Consider the following 15,655-nt stretch of genomic DNA (forward strand, 5'->3'; position numbering starts at 1 on the left):
GTATTTCACAGAAACCACAAAACCCACGTCAGGTGTGAAAGTGCTTTTTTTTTTTTTTTTTTTTTTTTACCTGACAAGTCAAAACTGTAAGACATGCTAAGTGGCCGCATTGCTGAAAAAAGAAAACAAACAACAAAAAGAAAATAATTCAGCTGTTAGGAATATACAGGGAGGATGAAAAAGGGGGAAGGATTAAAGAAAACCTATAGTGGCACATTTCAGATGCAAAGGCAGAAGGCAGTGAATAAAAATCTGAAATACAATAAAACCATGAGTCCTAGTTTCAATCATATTGCTAAGACTTGAAATGGAGTAATAATAAAAGAAAAAAAAACATTTTAAAGAACATGTTAAAAATGAAAGCATGACAAAGATACAAATATTTTAAAGAATCATAGTATAGGATTTTTGACTCAAATTTTAGAATAAATATGTTCTTCAATAATTTATATCAGGAGGAAAGTTTGGCTCTCGGAAACAAAGGTGAAGCATTTTATCAAAAACCTCCTTCAGGGGCTAGCAGCATCACGTCGATAAACTGTCCACTGAAGGCAGAGTACCCTAGCACTCGAGGGAGGCCTCGGGAGCCAGAATGCCTGAGCCGCTCTGCCACTTACTAGTAGTGTGATTCTGGGCAAGTTACTTAACCTCTCTGTGCTTCAGTTACTTCACCTACAAAACGGGAATAATGGTACCTATGTCACAGAATTGCTATGAAGATTACATGACTTCATACAAAAAAACGTGCTTAGAAGAGTGCTTAGCACACAGTAAAAGCTCAATAAATACCACTTAAGAATAAAATTATTTCTTTCCTGTTGAAATCATTTTTTAAAAAAATTGTATTACATGTACTAAAATCCACTGAATTGTATGCTTTAAATGGGTGATTTTTTTGGGAAGGTAAATTATATTTCAATAAAGCTGTTAAACAAAAGTTATTACAAAGATTTGATGAATTTGGATATTCATGGCAGTGGCAATTATGCATTTTCACTACAGCCCCAAATTCTTACCAGTACCATCTATTCTATGACCTGGGCCCAGGGAGGGCAGGCACCGTTGTGGTCAGCAGACAGAGCTTCAAGTCTACGGCGGCAATGGAAGGACAGGCATCTCAGGCAGAGTGTCTCCCCAGCTAGTGCTTTTCAGGTAGACTGCCTCTAGAGTTCCAACACCCAAATTTAATAGAATCTAAGTATCTCTCAACAGGTTTTTTGGCAAATGTTTTTATAGGAATAATTTATATTTACATCCTAAAACTCTCAATACAGTATTTTTAAAAAGTGAAGTGAAGGGAAAGCATTGAGTTGCATCCCAAACACAACTTAAACAAAACTATCTACTCCAGATTTCCCTGATTATGTATAGCAAATAAAATACCACAGATTCTCAAGGCACTCATCACTCTTCTCTAATATCTTCTTATCCTGCTCTTTTCTGGCACATGAATATATCTTTTGAAACAAGACTTAACTATTGCCTAAGAAAGGGATGCTCTTATTTCTTGGAGAATGAGGTTGACATCTTTTCCAAGGTCTATATACCACAAAGAGGACAACAATCAAGCATCATAGCAATTAAAATGTTTAGGATAAAGATGCTTTTAAAGGAACAATTTATATTTAAAACCCCAAATCTCAATACAGTATGAGATGTTAGGAAAAAGAAAATGATTGGATGTGAACAAAGCCTGATGCACAAGAATAGTAATTTCAGACAATACCAAAAAATGGAAATAGCCTGTGAAACAATAGGGAAATAGGTAAATAAAACACAAATTAGCCATATGTCCTTATGGCTAAATAGCTGTATTTAGGAATATGTCCTTATAAATAACATTTTGAGTCATATTTAATGGCATGGGAAGATGTTCATGCCACATACAATGTTAAATGAAAGAGCAAAATACTGTACATACAGTTTTTGTCTCCATTTTGTAATGCACAAGTAGATTCACAGAGGATGCCTCTGGCTGTTGAAATTATGAGTAACATTTCTTCTTTAAACATTTACACATTTTCCCATTTCCACAGTGGGTTTCTACTTGCAATTACATGGAGGGGAAAAATAAAAATACTTAGGGAAACTTTTCTTCAAGCTAATTCTGCCAACCTTATCCTAACCAAACTCCCCAAAGCAAAATTGTATAGCAAGAACCAATATAGATCTGCAGAAATAATGGGCCCAAATCCAACACTTTCCAATTAAGATTCAAGATCAGTTTGAATGCAGAATTCTAGAATTAAGACTCTCATAGAATAATCACTTTCTATAATAGCTCAATTATGGTTATTGTGAAACACCAACTTGTAGAGTTAAAATAAAATAGTAAGATATACTCAACATAAAAATGATATTTAATTATTTTAAAGTAGGGTTCCAGTTAGTTAGCATCTAATTTGTCTAAAATTAAACAGAAGAATATGTATGTGATAAGGGTTTGTGATGAAGCTTCCATGTAATGTGAGGGTGGTGCCTTGACGCTTTCAAGGATCGCGAGTCTCTCTCTTAAACGCATTCAAATAGCCTCACATAACGCCTTCTGAGTGGTTTCTGTTAATGCTCATGTATATCTTCTGCACCATGAACTGCGCAACACTCCAGAGTCACTCTCTCACGTAAGCATTTATGGGCAGAGGCAATACCTTGTTCATCTCTGTACCCCAGTAGCTGCCACGTGTTTAAGACAATATAAAAGTTCAAAAAACTATGGGAAAACGAAGGAATTAGATGTCAGATATTATCCAAATCATGTAAGCACAGTATGCCTGTTTTGTTCCTTTCTCTATTCTATTGGTACTTCCATTGAAGTTTATAGTCCCAAAGCCAAATTACTCTTTACTCCTGTAAATCATGAGGCTTACTTTTCTCATGGTGATCTGTTTTACTTTATAGTGTCATTGAAATCTTTGATATTATCCCTATTATTCCTTGTCAAGGTAGAGTAATTTTTTAAAAATCTAGTCTTAAACTACCATTCTACAATACCATTTCCTTATTTTTCCATAGTGGTTCTTACTCTCCTCTCTCCAAAAAAATGCACATACACTTTGTGAAATATACACTTTTTTTTTTCCCCAAGGGATTCAAGCACATTCAAGGAATCCCAGGATAAGAACTCTTGGGTCACATGGTTTATACGTTTGGCTTATTATTATATAAATGCTCATATGGATTTATCACTTAGTATGTTTTAAACATCTTTTTAAAGAGAAAACATATGCTGCCAAAAAATTAGACAGGGATAAGTTGATATAACTTTTACTCTGTAGCTTTGTAATTATAAGGTACTTTCAAATATTTCAACACCTATGGGAGTACTTTTTACAGCCCAGTCCCTCTCTTAGGAACTAGGAACACAACAATGAACAAGACAGACATGGATCCTGCCATCTTGAAGGTCACAATTTAACAAAAGGGCTGAGAGTCAAACAAAGAAAATCAATATGCAATATGTAATGACTGAAGAGTTCAGGGCTGGAAGCAGGAGGAGCAGTGAGACCCGATGTGATAAACTAGACAAGAGGAGATGACAGCCTGGGTTAGGATTGTGGCTGTTGGGCTAAAAGAGTAGAAGACTAGAATGACCCAAAAGAAGTAAAATCAACAGGGCTTGGCTGTTAAGAGTCAACTTTGATGCTGAGGTTTCCGTCTCAGGCACACTGAGATGGAGAAATAGGAGAAGACGGGTGCGTGGGGAAAGCAGATGAGTTCACCTGTAGACGTGCTGGGCTTGTCTTACTTGCAGAAAAGGAGGAGGCCCTATCTAGCAGAAAGCTGCAATTTTAGAGAAATTTGTCCTGCAGATTGGGAGCTGGAAGATAGCCAGAAAAAAAACCAAGGAAAAGGGTGTGGTTGCTCAGGGAGAAGTGAGCCCAGGATAGGAAACTGAAGGACCAAGAAGAGTCTGAAAGAGGCCAAAAAAAAAAAAAAAAGATCAGAGGAGAAAACTAGGAGAGTGTGTGGGTGCAGACTGGTTCCATTCCTGTTCATGTGCCACTATAAACTATTTTCCTAAAGGAATTTTCTCTGAATTCTTTGGGCATCTTTAATCTTGCAAATTAGAGGAGAGCTGTACAGACAAAAATATTTACAAACATTTTATAATATGGTCTTGCTATAAATCAAAATCAATGAGTGCTTATAGTACACATTAAAAAACATTAAATATAAAGGAAGTTTGGGAATAACTTAAGTGATATCAGATAATAATTGACGCTTTCATTACATAATGTCTTATCTTTAAACCCAGAATTAAGACAATAGAAACTTAAAATAAAACTATATATCATCTATATTTCTAAAACATAGTAACATATCTTTGTATACGTATTACAATTTATAAAGTATTTCAACCACAATCCGATTTAATTCTTACATAAAAGCCATAATGAAGGTTTAGAGGAATTTTTATACCCCTTCTGCTGATGAAGAAGTTGATGCTCAAAGAGGTAAAGACTCTCCTGAGACCACGGTCTAGAGACTGGCAGAGCTCTTTCCACCACACCATGATGCTCTCGCATAGTTCAGTATCATATAGGGAAAGAATTTCCTGTTCTATGAATTTCACGTATAAACATCAAGAAAGCGTGAGGGTGTGTGTGTGTGTGTGAGAGAGAGAGACAAGAGAGAAAGAAATGAACAAGGAATGAGAACTCCATGAACTCTCTTTACTTTCACCGTTATACCATTATTTTTCACTAGGCTGGTTGTATAAAGACACTTTTTCAAGAGGATGGCTCTAGACCAGGAGCGTGGTAAGCAGTGGTCTCACCTAATCTGCTACGTCTAATCTCTTCTGGTGAGACGGGCCGCAGCTTCCTTTCTGCTTTGATTTCTTCTAATATTCTTTCATGGAGGCTCCGTGGCCGTGGTGGAGTGGGTTTCAGTTTTCTGGCTGAGACCTTGAAAAAAAAATGTAATGGCTAGAGACTTTGAGGAGTTGTCCTTAAATAATTTTTACTGAAGTCCATTCATATAGTACAGTATTATAAAATTATATTTTATTGATTGCAACATTGCTTGATAAAAGACCATTTTCAAGTCATTATCAAGATTCCTAAAGCAATAGGGAGATTATTGGATTTCAGTGATTTGATGATATGTGCCCAAGTACTTTTAAGGAGATGGTTTTGTTAAAGTTATAATTATGTTCCCTATATGCTAGCATGATAGGCAATCAATTGAAATGTGAGCTATACTTTATGACTATTATTGTTTTTGAAACTATCATTCTTGAGTAAGCCATCACAGCCTTCTTAGATTATTATTGTTATTTTCATTCTATAGTTGAGGAAATAAAGGCTCTGGGAGGCTGATTATCTTGCTCAGAGACATGGCTGCTAAATTTTGGAGCTAGTGTGCAAATCCAGGTCCATGTGACTCCATGCTCTTTCTGCTCTACTGTGACCTGCCTTCTTACAATCATTTCCTAGATGGCCTCTTTCCCTTCTTTTAAAAAGATTTATAAAAGGGATTATTAATTATGCTTTAGATGTACACAAACTAAGAAAGATTTGAGAGGCTTTGGTGAGCACTGGCTATGGAGCCAAGGGATAAAGAAGTAAGGAACAGAGGAAACACAAACCAACATTCATCCAAATTAGAATGTTCTGATTCTACGGTCACGGGAAAGAACCCTGTTAACAGAGGTAAACAGTTAATACGAAAGCAGATGTACAGCAGGGTGGATTTACTGTAAAATAGCATCAAAATGACAATTTAATCAAGGAGGGTATTAGCACTATAAAGTAAACTGGAAGGGCAATCCATACCAGGAACTGTCTGGTATTATATTTAGCTGATATTCTAGGAGGTATTGGCACAGGTTGTTTTGAGTTAAAATACCCTAAAAACCTTGTATTGAATAATTTTAAGTAATTTTCTGTGACTTACAGTTTGTGACTTGTAGTGACTTACAATGTAATTTACAGTTGGGCTTCATCATTCTGAGAATGAAAGCTCAGTGTAAAAACTAAGCGCTTTAACAGCTGAGTTCTAGAGATCACACCCTAGAGGAGAATAATTCACTTTTCAATCTCCAATCAAGAAGAATATGTCAAATTACATACAGGATTTAAGGGAGGTCTTGATCTGATGAAGTCCAGGATGATTTCATGAGCGCTTTTTTTTAACCGAGGAGGAATATCACCATTCACCTGAAAGGAGACAAAAAATAGAAGATTCATGTGACTATAGCTTTATCATGATAAGTTTCTGGGTACAGCTGTTATTTCAACATTTGTCACAAAATTACTGAAGTAATCTGTACTGTAGTACTGTAATCTGGTTCTACCAAGGATGCATTTCAAACCATTAAAATGGAGAGTAAATGGCTGTGTGATTTAAAGCAAAAATAACTACGTAGAATTGAAGGAAATCCAAGTTCACTTTAGGTCTATCGTTCTGAGAACTTATATATGAGATACATTCCTTCCAACAAAAAGTTTCTAAAATTATGAATGTGAATGGAATAAATACTACTATACCTATTAATTATTTTATAATTTAAAAAGCCTTATACCTCTTATTTTTGTCCCTGTACAAAACTTAGGTAACAGGACAGACTGGTGACATGATTCACATTCTGTAGATAAAAGTCAGCCTGAGAGCAAAGAGGGCATCTGCTCCATTCACAGAACTAGAAAGTAGGCGAGTTTTTGTAGAGCCCAAGTCTATCTCTGACTCCTGCTCTAATGTCCTCTCTTTTCAAAGCAATGTGCTACAAAAAAATTTTTTTTAAGAAATTAAGACAATCCCAGAAACCCACAAAAAATAACAACCTAAACTCACATTTTGATCACTCAGAAGGCATAGTTATGACCATTTTGTCATACTTATTTCCTAGTCTTATATGGAAAACTTCTATAATACTTTTTTCCCCCTACTTTGGTGACTTACTTTTTGATTACCTCATCATATTCTAATAATTTTATAGTATCAATTTTACTGGAGAGAAGAAAAAGATAATTTTGTTATTCATCCAGCATCAATGGTTGATTTTTTTATTTTGAGAGGTTAGAAATGTTTCTTTATGCTTCACAACCTGTTATTGGAAATGTCATGTAAAATTTTAGAATTATAAAATTTGGTAACACATTTTTCAAGTATTTTCTTATCTGAATTATAAGATTTCAAGACCAAGGCAGTTTTCTTGTGTACTCGCCAATCTTAAATACTATTTTAATTGCTCACAGTCATTAATCAGTTGATCATTAATTCTTTATTGTATATTATGAGTTTTGATTTTCTGTCAATGTCACCATTTTGTGTCAACTGAGAAATAAAGTTAAATATAGAGGAGGAGGGGGAGGGGGAGGAGGAGGAGGAGGGGGAGGAGGAGGAGGAGAAGAACCTGAACTGCTGCTTTCAGGCTGAGTCCCCTCCCCACCAAACGCTCTCACTCTAAGTTCAGGGTGTCTGACAAGCTTGCTGGGGCCAATGCAACATCCTCTCCCATCTTCTTCCTCGTGCCCCATCTGCTAGCCCTGAATAAGGACAGTGTGGCCTATGGCAAGATTTAGGAGTAAAAGCTGCTGGAGCCAAGCCAAGCTTGTGATTGCTAGTACCATACCTGGCTTAAGGAGCGCATGCAGCCTAGCAGTAGAGCCATGGCCTAATGTGGCCTGACTCCCTAGCTGTGTATTTCAAGTTATATAAGGTTTTTTTTTTTTTTTTTAAATCTCTGTTGTATGAAACAAATTAATCAGACTTTCCTAATCTACTCTTGAACAGGATCATAAATATCTCTAGCTATTTTTCACATGCTTTTACTTTAATGTTCTTTCCATCACGACAGCAGGATTGAGACAATGGATAAGACTGAGGTTGTAAGTTCCATTCCCCAAACAAGCACCTTAACTTCAATTTCCTCATTAGTTAGAAACTGTATCCTAGTTCCCAATTACAAAACGTGCATCAGTGCTCACAAGGGAGATGGGAGGACAGTATGGATGTGAGTCTGTGAAAAATCCTCACTAGTAGAAGGAAAAGTAACTTTGTGCAAATCCCATTCTTCTGCCAGGTCAGTGACATTACTTCCATATAAGTACAGAACACATCCAGAAACAAGCTCTTTGAGCTGCGAGGATAAACAACTTCTAGATGAACACAAACAGCAGACCCATAAGTAAATAGGATTAGTTGTAGAACTTGATCTTACTTTTCAGCTACAATGCTTTAAACAAATAACTTCTAAATACAAGATGTTAAGTTTCTACAGCTTTATTTTTAAAGGTGAGTTATTCAAAGTTGTTAGAATTAAAGCATTTTACTTGAATGTTTTGAAAAAAGTCAACTGAAATGTTTTACACTTCTCTAAGTTAATATTCTGAATAATACCCAATTTGGCTGAGCCATTCAACTCCCACCAACAGCATCACAAATGTACAGAAAAAAGCGGATTACTATGGTAGAGTTATGTAGTTTTAAACCTGAGGAGCAAATTAAAAACATCTCAGCACAGTGCTTCACAGATGGACCATATGTGAAAGTCCTTTGTGTCTACTTGGTAGAAAAATGCTTGTTTTTAAAGAAATTAGAAAGTGGCATTATACTGATAAGAGTAAAAAATTTTTTAAAAATACCCAACTTTTGAATGATTAAATACAAGTAGCTGAATTTCCACTTTCATTTATCAGGTACATATATATATAATAAGGAACTAATAAAATCTTAGCCTGTTAGGCTAAAACTTGAAAACTTCCGCCACGTGAAACTGATCACACTAGAACCTCCACCTGACAGTCCCTTGCACAGGGCCTCAGTATACACTCACCCAAGTGAACTGCATGGGATTAGCCAGCAGGAGGAAGGCAGAAAAAAGAAAACAATGGCTACCATGAAGCAGAAACATCTATCCATTTTTCTTCATTTCCTACCTACAACCTCCAAGTGAAAAAAATTTTCTATACATAAATATTACTAGGTTGAAGTGGCAAGCAGATGCATCACTGATAAGTATCATAAAGGACTCATTTATAAAACCCCATCATTCCAAAGCTCTCAGAGCCCTAAACAAACAAAAAGATTAAATAACTTGATCCTTGAAAAAGCATTTATTTAAAAGCCCATCCTTTCTCCACTGCTTTACAGTGTCACCTTTGTAACTAACCAAGTGAACATAAAGATGTGGGTCTTGGGGTTGGTCCTGTGGCTGAGTGGTTGGGTTCGTGTGCTCTGCTTCAGTGGCCTGGGTTTCACCGGTTTGAATTCTGGGCGCTGACATGGCACCACTTATCAGGCCATACTGAGGTGGGACCCCACATACCACAACTAGAAGGACCCACAACTAAAATATGCAACTACATACTGGGGGGCTTTGGGGAGATAAAGTAGAAAAAAAAAAAAGATGTGTGTCTTTATGCCATTCCGTTGTCCATCTGACTGTTCTTAGACATATACTAAACTATTATGATTAGTATAGCTGTGTAATAAACCTGGATAACTGGGGATGTAATTGTTTCAACTTTGTTCTCTTAAAATTGCCCTGCCTATTCTTACCCTTTGCGTTCCATATATGTTTTAGAATCAGCCTCTCACTTTACACACACACACACAACGTATTTTATTGGGCTTGCATTAAATTTATAAGTAGATCTGGGGAGAACTGGTATCTTTACAATAATGAGTCTTTTAAACTATGAACATAGAAGATCTCTCCATTTATTAAGGTCTTCCTTAATTTCTCTCACAAATAATTTGTAGTTTCTTTGTAGAGGTTGTGTACATCTTTCACTAGATTTATATCTAGATAATTGATATTTTTTATGTTAATGTAATGGCTTTTCATTTTTCACTATATAAAAATTTAAATAGTTTTTCATTTTCTAGTCAAAAGACGGCATTAAGAAAATAAACAGGCAAGCCAAAGACTGGGAGAAAGCATTCACAAAAGAGCTATCTGACAGAGGACTAGCATCCAGGATATGTAAATAACTCCTATAACTCATTAAAAAAATATAAACCACTCAATTAAAAATGGGAAGATTTCAACAGATCTGTCTCAACAGAATAGTGCTTACCATTATTAGACATCAGGGAAATAAAAATTAAAACCACAAAAAGATACCACAGTGGACCCACCAGAATGGCTAAAACTGAAAGCCCTGCCAACACCAAATGCTGGTGAAGTTATGGAGCAACTGAAACTTTCAGACATTGCTGATGGGAATGAGAAACGTTACAACCAGTTTGGAAAAAGATCTGATAGATTCTTTCAAAGATGCACCTATCCTGTTACCTAGCAATTCTATGCCTAGTTATATTTACCCAAGAGAAACGAAAATACATGTTCAGAGAAAATCTCGTACAAGAAAGTTCATAACAGATTTATTTATAATTGTAAAAAACTGGGAGGAGCTCAGGTATCCAGCAATAGGAGAACAGGTAAACTGGAATATATTTATACAATGGGATATGATTCAGCAATAAAAAGGAATGAAATATTGGTACACAAAACAAGATAGATGAATGGCAAAAGCATTATGATGTGTGAAAAAGTCTTACATAAAAGAGCACATACTGTATGAATATATTTATACAAAATTTGAGAAAGGATGAAACTAACCTATGATGGCAAAAAATCTGAATGGTGGTTGCCTCTAACAGAGTGAGGGTGGTGATTGACTTAAAAGGCACATGAGGAAACTTTCTTGAATTACAATAATGTTCTATATCTTGATAGAGGTTTGAGTTACAAAGGTGTATACATAAAAACTCAGCAAACGCATGCTTAAGATTTGTGCATTCCATTTTATGTAAATTTTATCTCAAAAGAAAAAACTGTAAACAAATAGTAAACTCTAGTTAATGATACGCATGCTGCGATATTTAGAGGGAAGTATGGTAGGCCCCCTTATCTGCAAGGGATATGTTCCAAGACTCCCAGTGGATGCATAAAACCGCAGACAGTACCAAACCCTACATATACTATGATTTATACTATACATACATACATGCCTTTGATAGTTTAATTATACACTAGGCACAGTAAGAGATTAACAGCAATAGCTAAAAATAAAGTTGTCTTTGGGGCTACGATTAAGTAAAATAAGGGTTACTTGAACACAAGCACTGTGATACCACAATAGTCAATCTGATAACCCAGATGGCTATAAGTGACTAAAGGGTGGGTAGTATATACAGCATGGATACACTGGACAAAGGGATGATTCACATCCTGGGTGGCACGGAGCAGGATGGTGCAAGATTTCATCACGCTACTCAGAATGGCACGCAATTTAAAATTTATGAATTCTTTATTTCTGGAATTTTCCATTTAATATTCTCAGAATGCAGTTGGTCACAGATAACTGAAACTGCTCAAAGCAAAACCACAGATAAGGGGGGACTACCATACACTGATGTCTGCAATTTACTGTGAAATACATAAAAAAACAATATGGATGAATAGATGCATAGATATGTGATAATAATGATAGAATCTAGGTGGTAGGTATGTGCACGTTCACTACAAAATATTTTCAGTTTTGCTGTATGTTTGAAAATTTTCATAATAAAATGTTAGAAAACAGATTTTCTAATTGTTATGGTGATACAAATACAGCTGATTTTTGTCTACTTTCCTTGTATCTAGTGACCTTGATAAATTAACTTATAACTGCTAATAGTTTACCTCTTGATTCAGCAAACTCACCCTAAGAATTTGTTCCTATAGAACCAGTTCTGGTACCAAAATCTGTGTCAGTCAGAGTTCAACCAGAAAAGCAAAACCAGTAGGAGATAAGAAATTTCTGGGATAATCTCCCTTATTAAAGTCAACTGATTATGAACTTTAATCGTATCTAGAAAATACTTTCACAATGTTTCACAGTAACACCTAGGTTAACATTTAACTGAATAACTGGGGTCTTCCAACGTGAAACATCAAAAACATCATCACATCACAGTCAACTTACGTGCAAATAATGACAGTTTTATTTTCTCCTTGCATATCTTTTCTTTTTTCCTTTTCTTGCCTATGGCACTGGCTAGGATCTCTATTATAATGTTGAATATAAATGGTGTTAGCTAATATCCTAATCTTAGCAGAAACTTTCAACATTTCACCATTAAGTATGAGGATTTACATAGGCTTTTTATAGCTATTCATTATCAGATAAAGGAAATTCTGGGTGTTCTCCTTTTTTTACAGCTTTACTTAGGTAAAATTAACATACTGTAAAATTCTCTCATTCTAAGTGAGAGAATTCACTGATTTGTAGTGAATTTCAATGATTTGTAACAAACTTACAGTTTTGCAATTATCACCACAATCGAACATTTCCATCATCCCCCAGAAAGATCCCTTGTGCCCACTTGCAGTTACTCTCCCTTTCCACTCTGAGCACCAGACAACCATAATCTGTCTCTATAGATTGGCCTGTTTTAGACATTTCACATATATGGAATCATATAATTTGTAGTCCTTTGTTCTGGTTTCTGTTTTCATGGAATATCATTTTCCATCCTTTTACATTCAACCTCTTGCAGATAGTATATAGATTTAAAAAAATCCAGTCTGACAATCTCTGCCTTTTGATTGGACTGTTTAATCCATTCAGATTTAATGCCAATAGTGAGATGGTTAGATTTACATCTGCCATTTTTGCTAATTGTTTCCTATAAGTCACAGATCTTTTTTGTTCCTCTGTTCGCCTTTTACTTTTTTTGTATTAAGTAGATGCTTTCCAAGGTACGATTTAAATTATTTTGTTGATTTTTTAGCTATATATTTTTAGTTTGTTTTCTTAGTGATTGCTCTAGGGATTACGATATGCATCTTAATTTATCAAAATTTAATTCAGATTAATACTAATTTAATTCCAGTAAAATGGAAAAATTTTGTTCCAATTAACTCTACTCAGTCTCCTCGTTTTGTGCTATTAATGTTATGCATGTTATAAACCAAACAATAATGCTGTAATTATTGCTTATACAAGCTTATGTTTTCAATAGAAGTTAAGAGAAGAAAGGAAAAATATGTCTAGATAGTCTTTCATAGATCCTACATATTTGTCATTTCTGGTTCTCTTCATGTTCTTCTGTGGATTTGAGTTACCATCTGGTCTCATTTCCTTGCTCCAGTGAAGCTCCATTTCCTCTCCTTCTCTGTACTCTATTGTCATATATATTACATCTTTATATGTTATAAGCTCAACCACATAAGTTTATCATTGTTTTATGGAATCTCTTTTAAATCAGTTAAGAGAAGAAAAGAGGAAAAACATACGGCTTTTTATACTGACTTACATGATTACCTTCACTAGTACTCTTTGTTTCTTTGCATGGATTCAAGTTACCACCTGGTGTTACTTCTTTTCAGACTGAACAACTTCCTTTAATATTTATTGTAGGTCAGGTCAGGTCTGCTAGCAATAAAATCTCTGTCTTTGTTTATCTTAGAATGACTTTATTTTGCCTTCATTTCTGAAGGACAGTTTTGCTGGATGTAGAATCTTTGGTTGACAGTTTTTTTTCTTTCAGTACTTTGAACACGTCACCACACTATCTTTTGGCTTTCACTGTTTCTGGTGAGAAGTCAAATGTTAATCTTATTGACAGTTTTATTGCACACACACGATGAATAGTTTTTCTCTTGCTGCTTTCAAGATTTTCTATGTCTTTCATCAGTTTAACCATGATGTGTCTAGGTGTGGATTTCCCTGTATTTATCCTATTTGGGTTTGTTGAACTTCTTGGACGTGTAGATTAGTGGGTTTTTTTTTTCTTTTCAAAAATCAAACTTGGGATGTCTTTGGCCATTACTTCTTCAAATGTTTTTGCAGCCAGTTTCTCTCTCCCTTCCCCTTTAGGACTTCCATTATGCATATTTTGGTAGCCTTGATGGTGTCCCAAAGGTCTTTGAAGTTTTAATTTTTTCCCATTGTTTTTCAAGCTGGGGAATCTCTTTTGATCTGCAAAGTTTCCTGATTCTTTCTTCTGTTAGCTCAAATCTGTTGCTTTTCATTTCAGTACTTTTCAGCTCCAGAATTTCCATTTGTTTCTTTTTTATAATTTCTCTCTCTTTATTAGATATCCTCTAGTTGATAAATCACTGCCACTATACTTTATTTTAATTAGACATGCTTTCTTTGAACACATTTATAAGAGCTGCTTTAAAGTCTTTGAGTTCTCAGTCCTATATCTAGGCCTCCTCAGAAATAGTTTCTACCAACTTCTCTCCTCTCCATACTCCATCTATAGGCCACATCTTCCTGTTTCTTTGCTTTCAATAATGGCCTGTTGTAGACTGGACATCTTAAAGAATATATTGCAGGAACTCTATATTTTGATCCTTTCTCCCTCAAAATGGGTGGTTGTTGCTGTTTATTTGTTTAGGGACTTGTTTACACTAATTCTACTGGGTCTATTTCCCCTGCCATGTGTGGCTTCTGATGTTTCTGCTCATTTTTTTTTTCTCTTTTAAATTCTGGTTTATATTTTTAAGCATGGCTTCCTAGGAGCTGCCCCTGGGTCAGCATAGCACTTAATGGTCAGCCAATGATAGGTCTTAAGTAGTGCTTAAACACATTTAGCCAGGAAGGCTTCCTCCTTTTGCTACTGGATTTCCATGTGACTTCAAAATTCAAGGAGTGAAATGTCTGCCCAGTTTTTACTTTCTGCAAGGCCTCACTATTCAGCCAGGGACAAGTAGCTCATTAGAGGCCTCTTAAACCTCTCCTGAGCAGGCCCAGCATGAGCATAATCTTCGAGACCATCAGGGATAAGTGGAGTCTTAGCCAAGTTTGGCTGTTTTGCTCCCTGGATTTCCCTGTTAAATTTCTGGGTAGTCTGCAGCTTTGTCGTCTCAACCAGTACTTATGCTGCAGTCTAGCCTCCTTAGCTCTCCCTGATTATTTGCTACTAAGCTCTCTGTTGATTTTGAAAATGCTCCTGGGTGTGGATTTTAACATCAATTGCCCCAAAAGTAATGGCCCACCGTGGCCTGCTGGGAAGACCTTCTAAGATATGGAGCTGGTGGGAAGTAGGGTGGGATGAGAGTCGCTGCTGCCTAAAATGGAACAGACTCCCACTTCTTCCTGAGATTCAGTATATTTTCTTGAATAGATGCTTTTCAGTATGTTGTATGCCCTTTGGCTAGTTTACAGAGTCTTTAAATGGTTGATTTTTGAAACTTTACCACTTTCATTGTAGCATTTTAGGGAGAAGATTTGGTGAGCAACTCACTCAGACATTCTGGAAGTCTCATTAGAAACCATGAAGGTAAAAGGTAGTAGAATAACATTTAAAGTAGTGAAAGAAAAAAAACCCTGTAAAGCAAGGATTCTGTACCCAGTAAAACTAGGCTTCAAAAATGAAGGCAAAATCAAGACATTCCCAGGTAAACAAACACTGAGGGAGTTCATCACTAATAGCCCTAACTGATGAGAAATGCTAAAGGGAGTTGCTCAGGCTTAAAGAAAAGAACTCTAGATGCTAACCTGAAGCCATATAAACACCCAAAGGATAATACTAAAGTTAGCAACATAAGTAAATATAAAAGCCAATGTTGTCACACTCCTGGTTTGTAACTACTCTTTTCTTCCAACACAATTTAAAGTCAAATGTATAAAACATAAATGATAAATCTATGTTAATGGGCATACAATGTATAAATTAGACATAATTTATGACAATAATAACATAAGTA

At 35.6% G+C, this 15,655-nt stretch overlaps 1 protein-coding gene across 2 annotated transcripts in view; it reads right to left on the reverse strand.

Moving 5' to 3' along the window:
• Window positions 1–15,655, reverse strand: part of SPIRE1 (spire type actin nucleation factor 1) — a 214,881-nt gene that overhangs the window by 44,374 nt on the left and 154,852 nt on the right. For both annotated transcript variants that reach the window (XM_070513473.1, XM_070513472.1), the window contains exons 7-8: window positions 6,075–6,161; window positions 4,778–4,907 (exon numbers count right to left, since the gene is read on the reverse strand). In XM_070513473.1, coding sequence (XP_070369574.1) covers window positions 4,778–4,907; window positions 6,075–6,161 — 217 coding nt within the window. The remainder of the gene's footprint in view (window positions 1–4,777; window positions 4,908–6,074; window positions 6,162–15,655) is intronic.

This window comes from Equus asinus, chromosome 7 (assembly GCF_041296235.1).
Source record: "Equus asinus isolate D_3611 breed Donkey chromosome 7, EquAss-T2T_v2, whole genome shotgun sequence".
Lineage (NCBI taxonomy): Eukaryota > Metazoa > Chordata > Mammalia > Perissodactyla > Equidae > Equus > Equus asinus.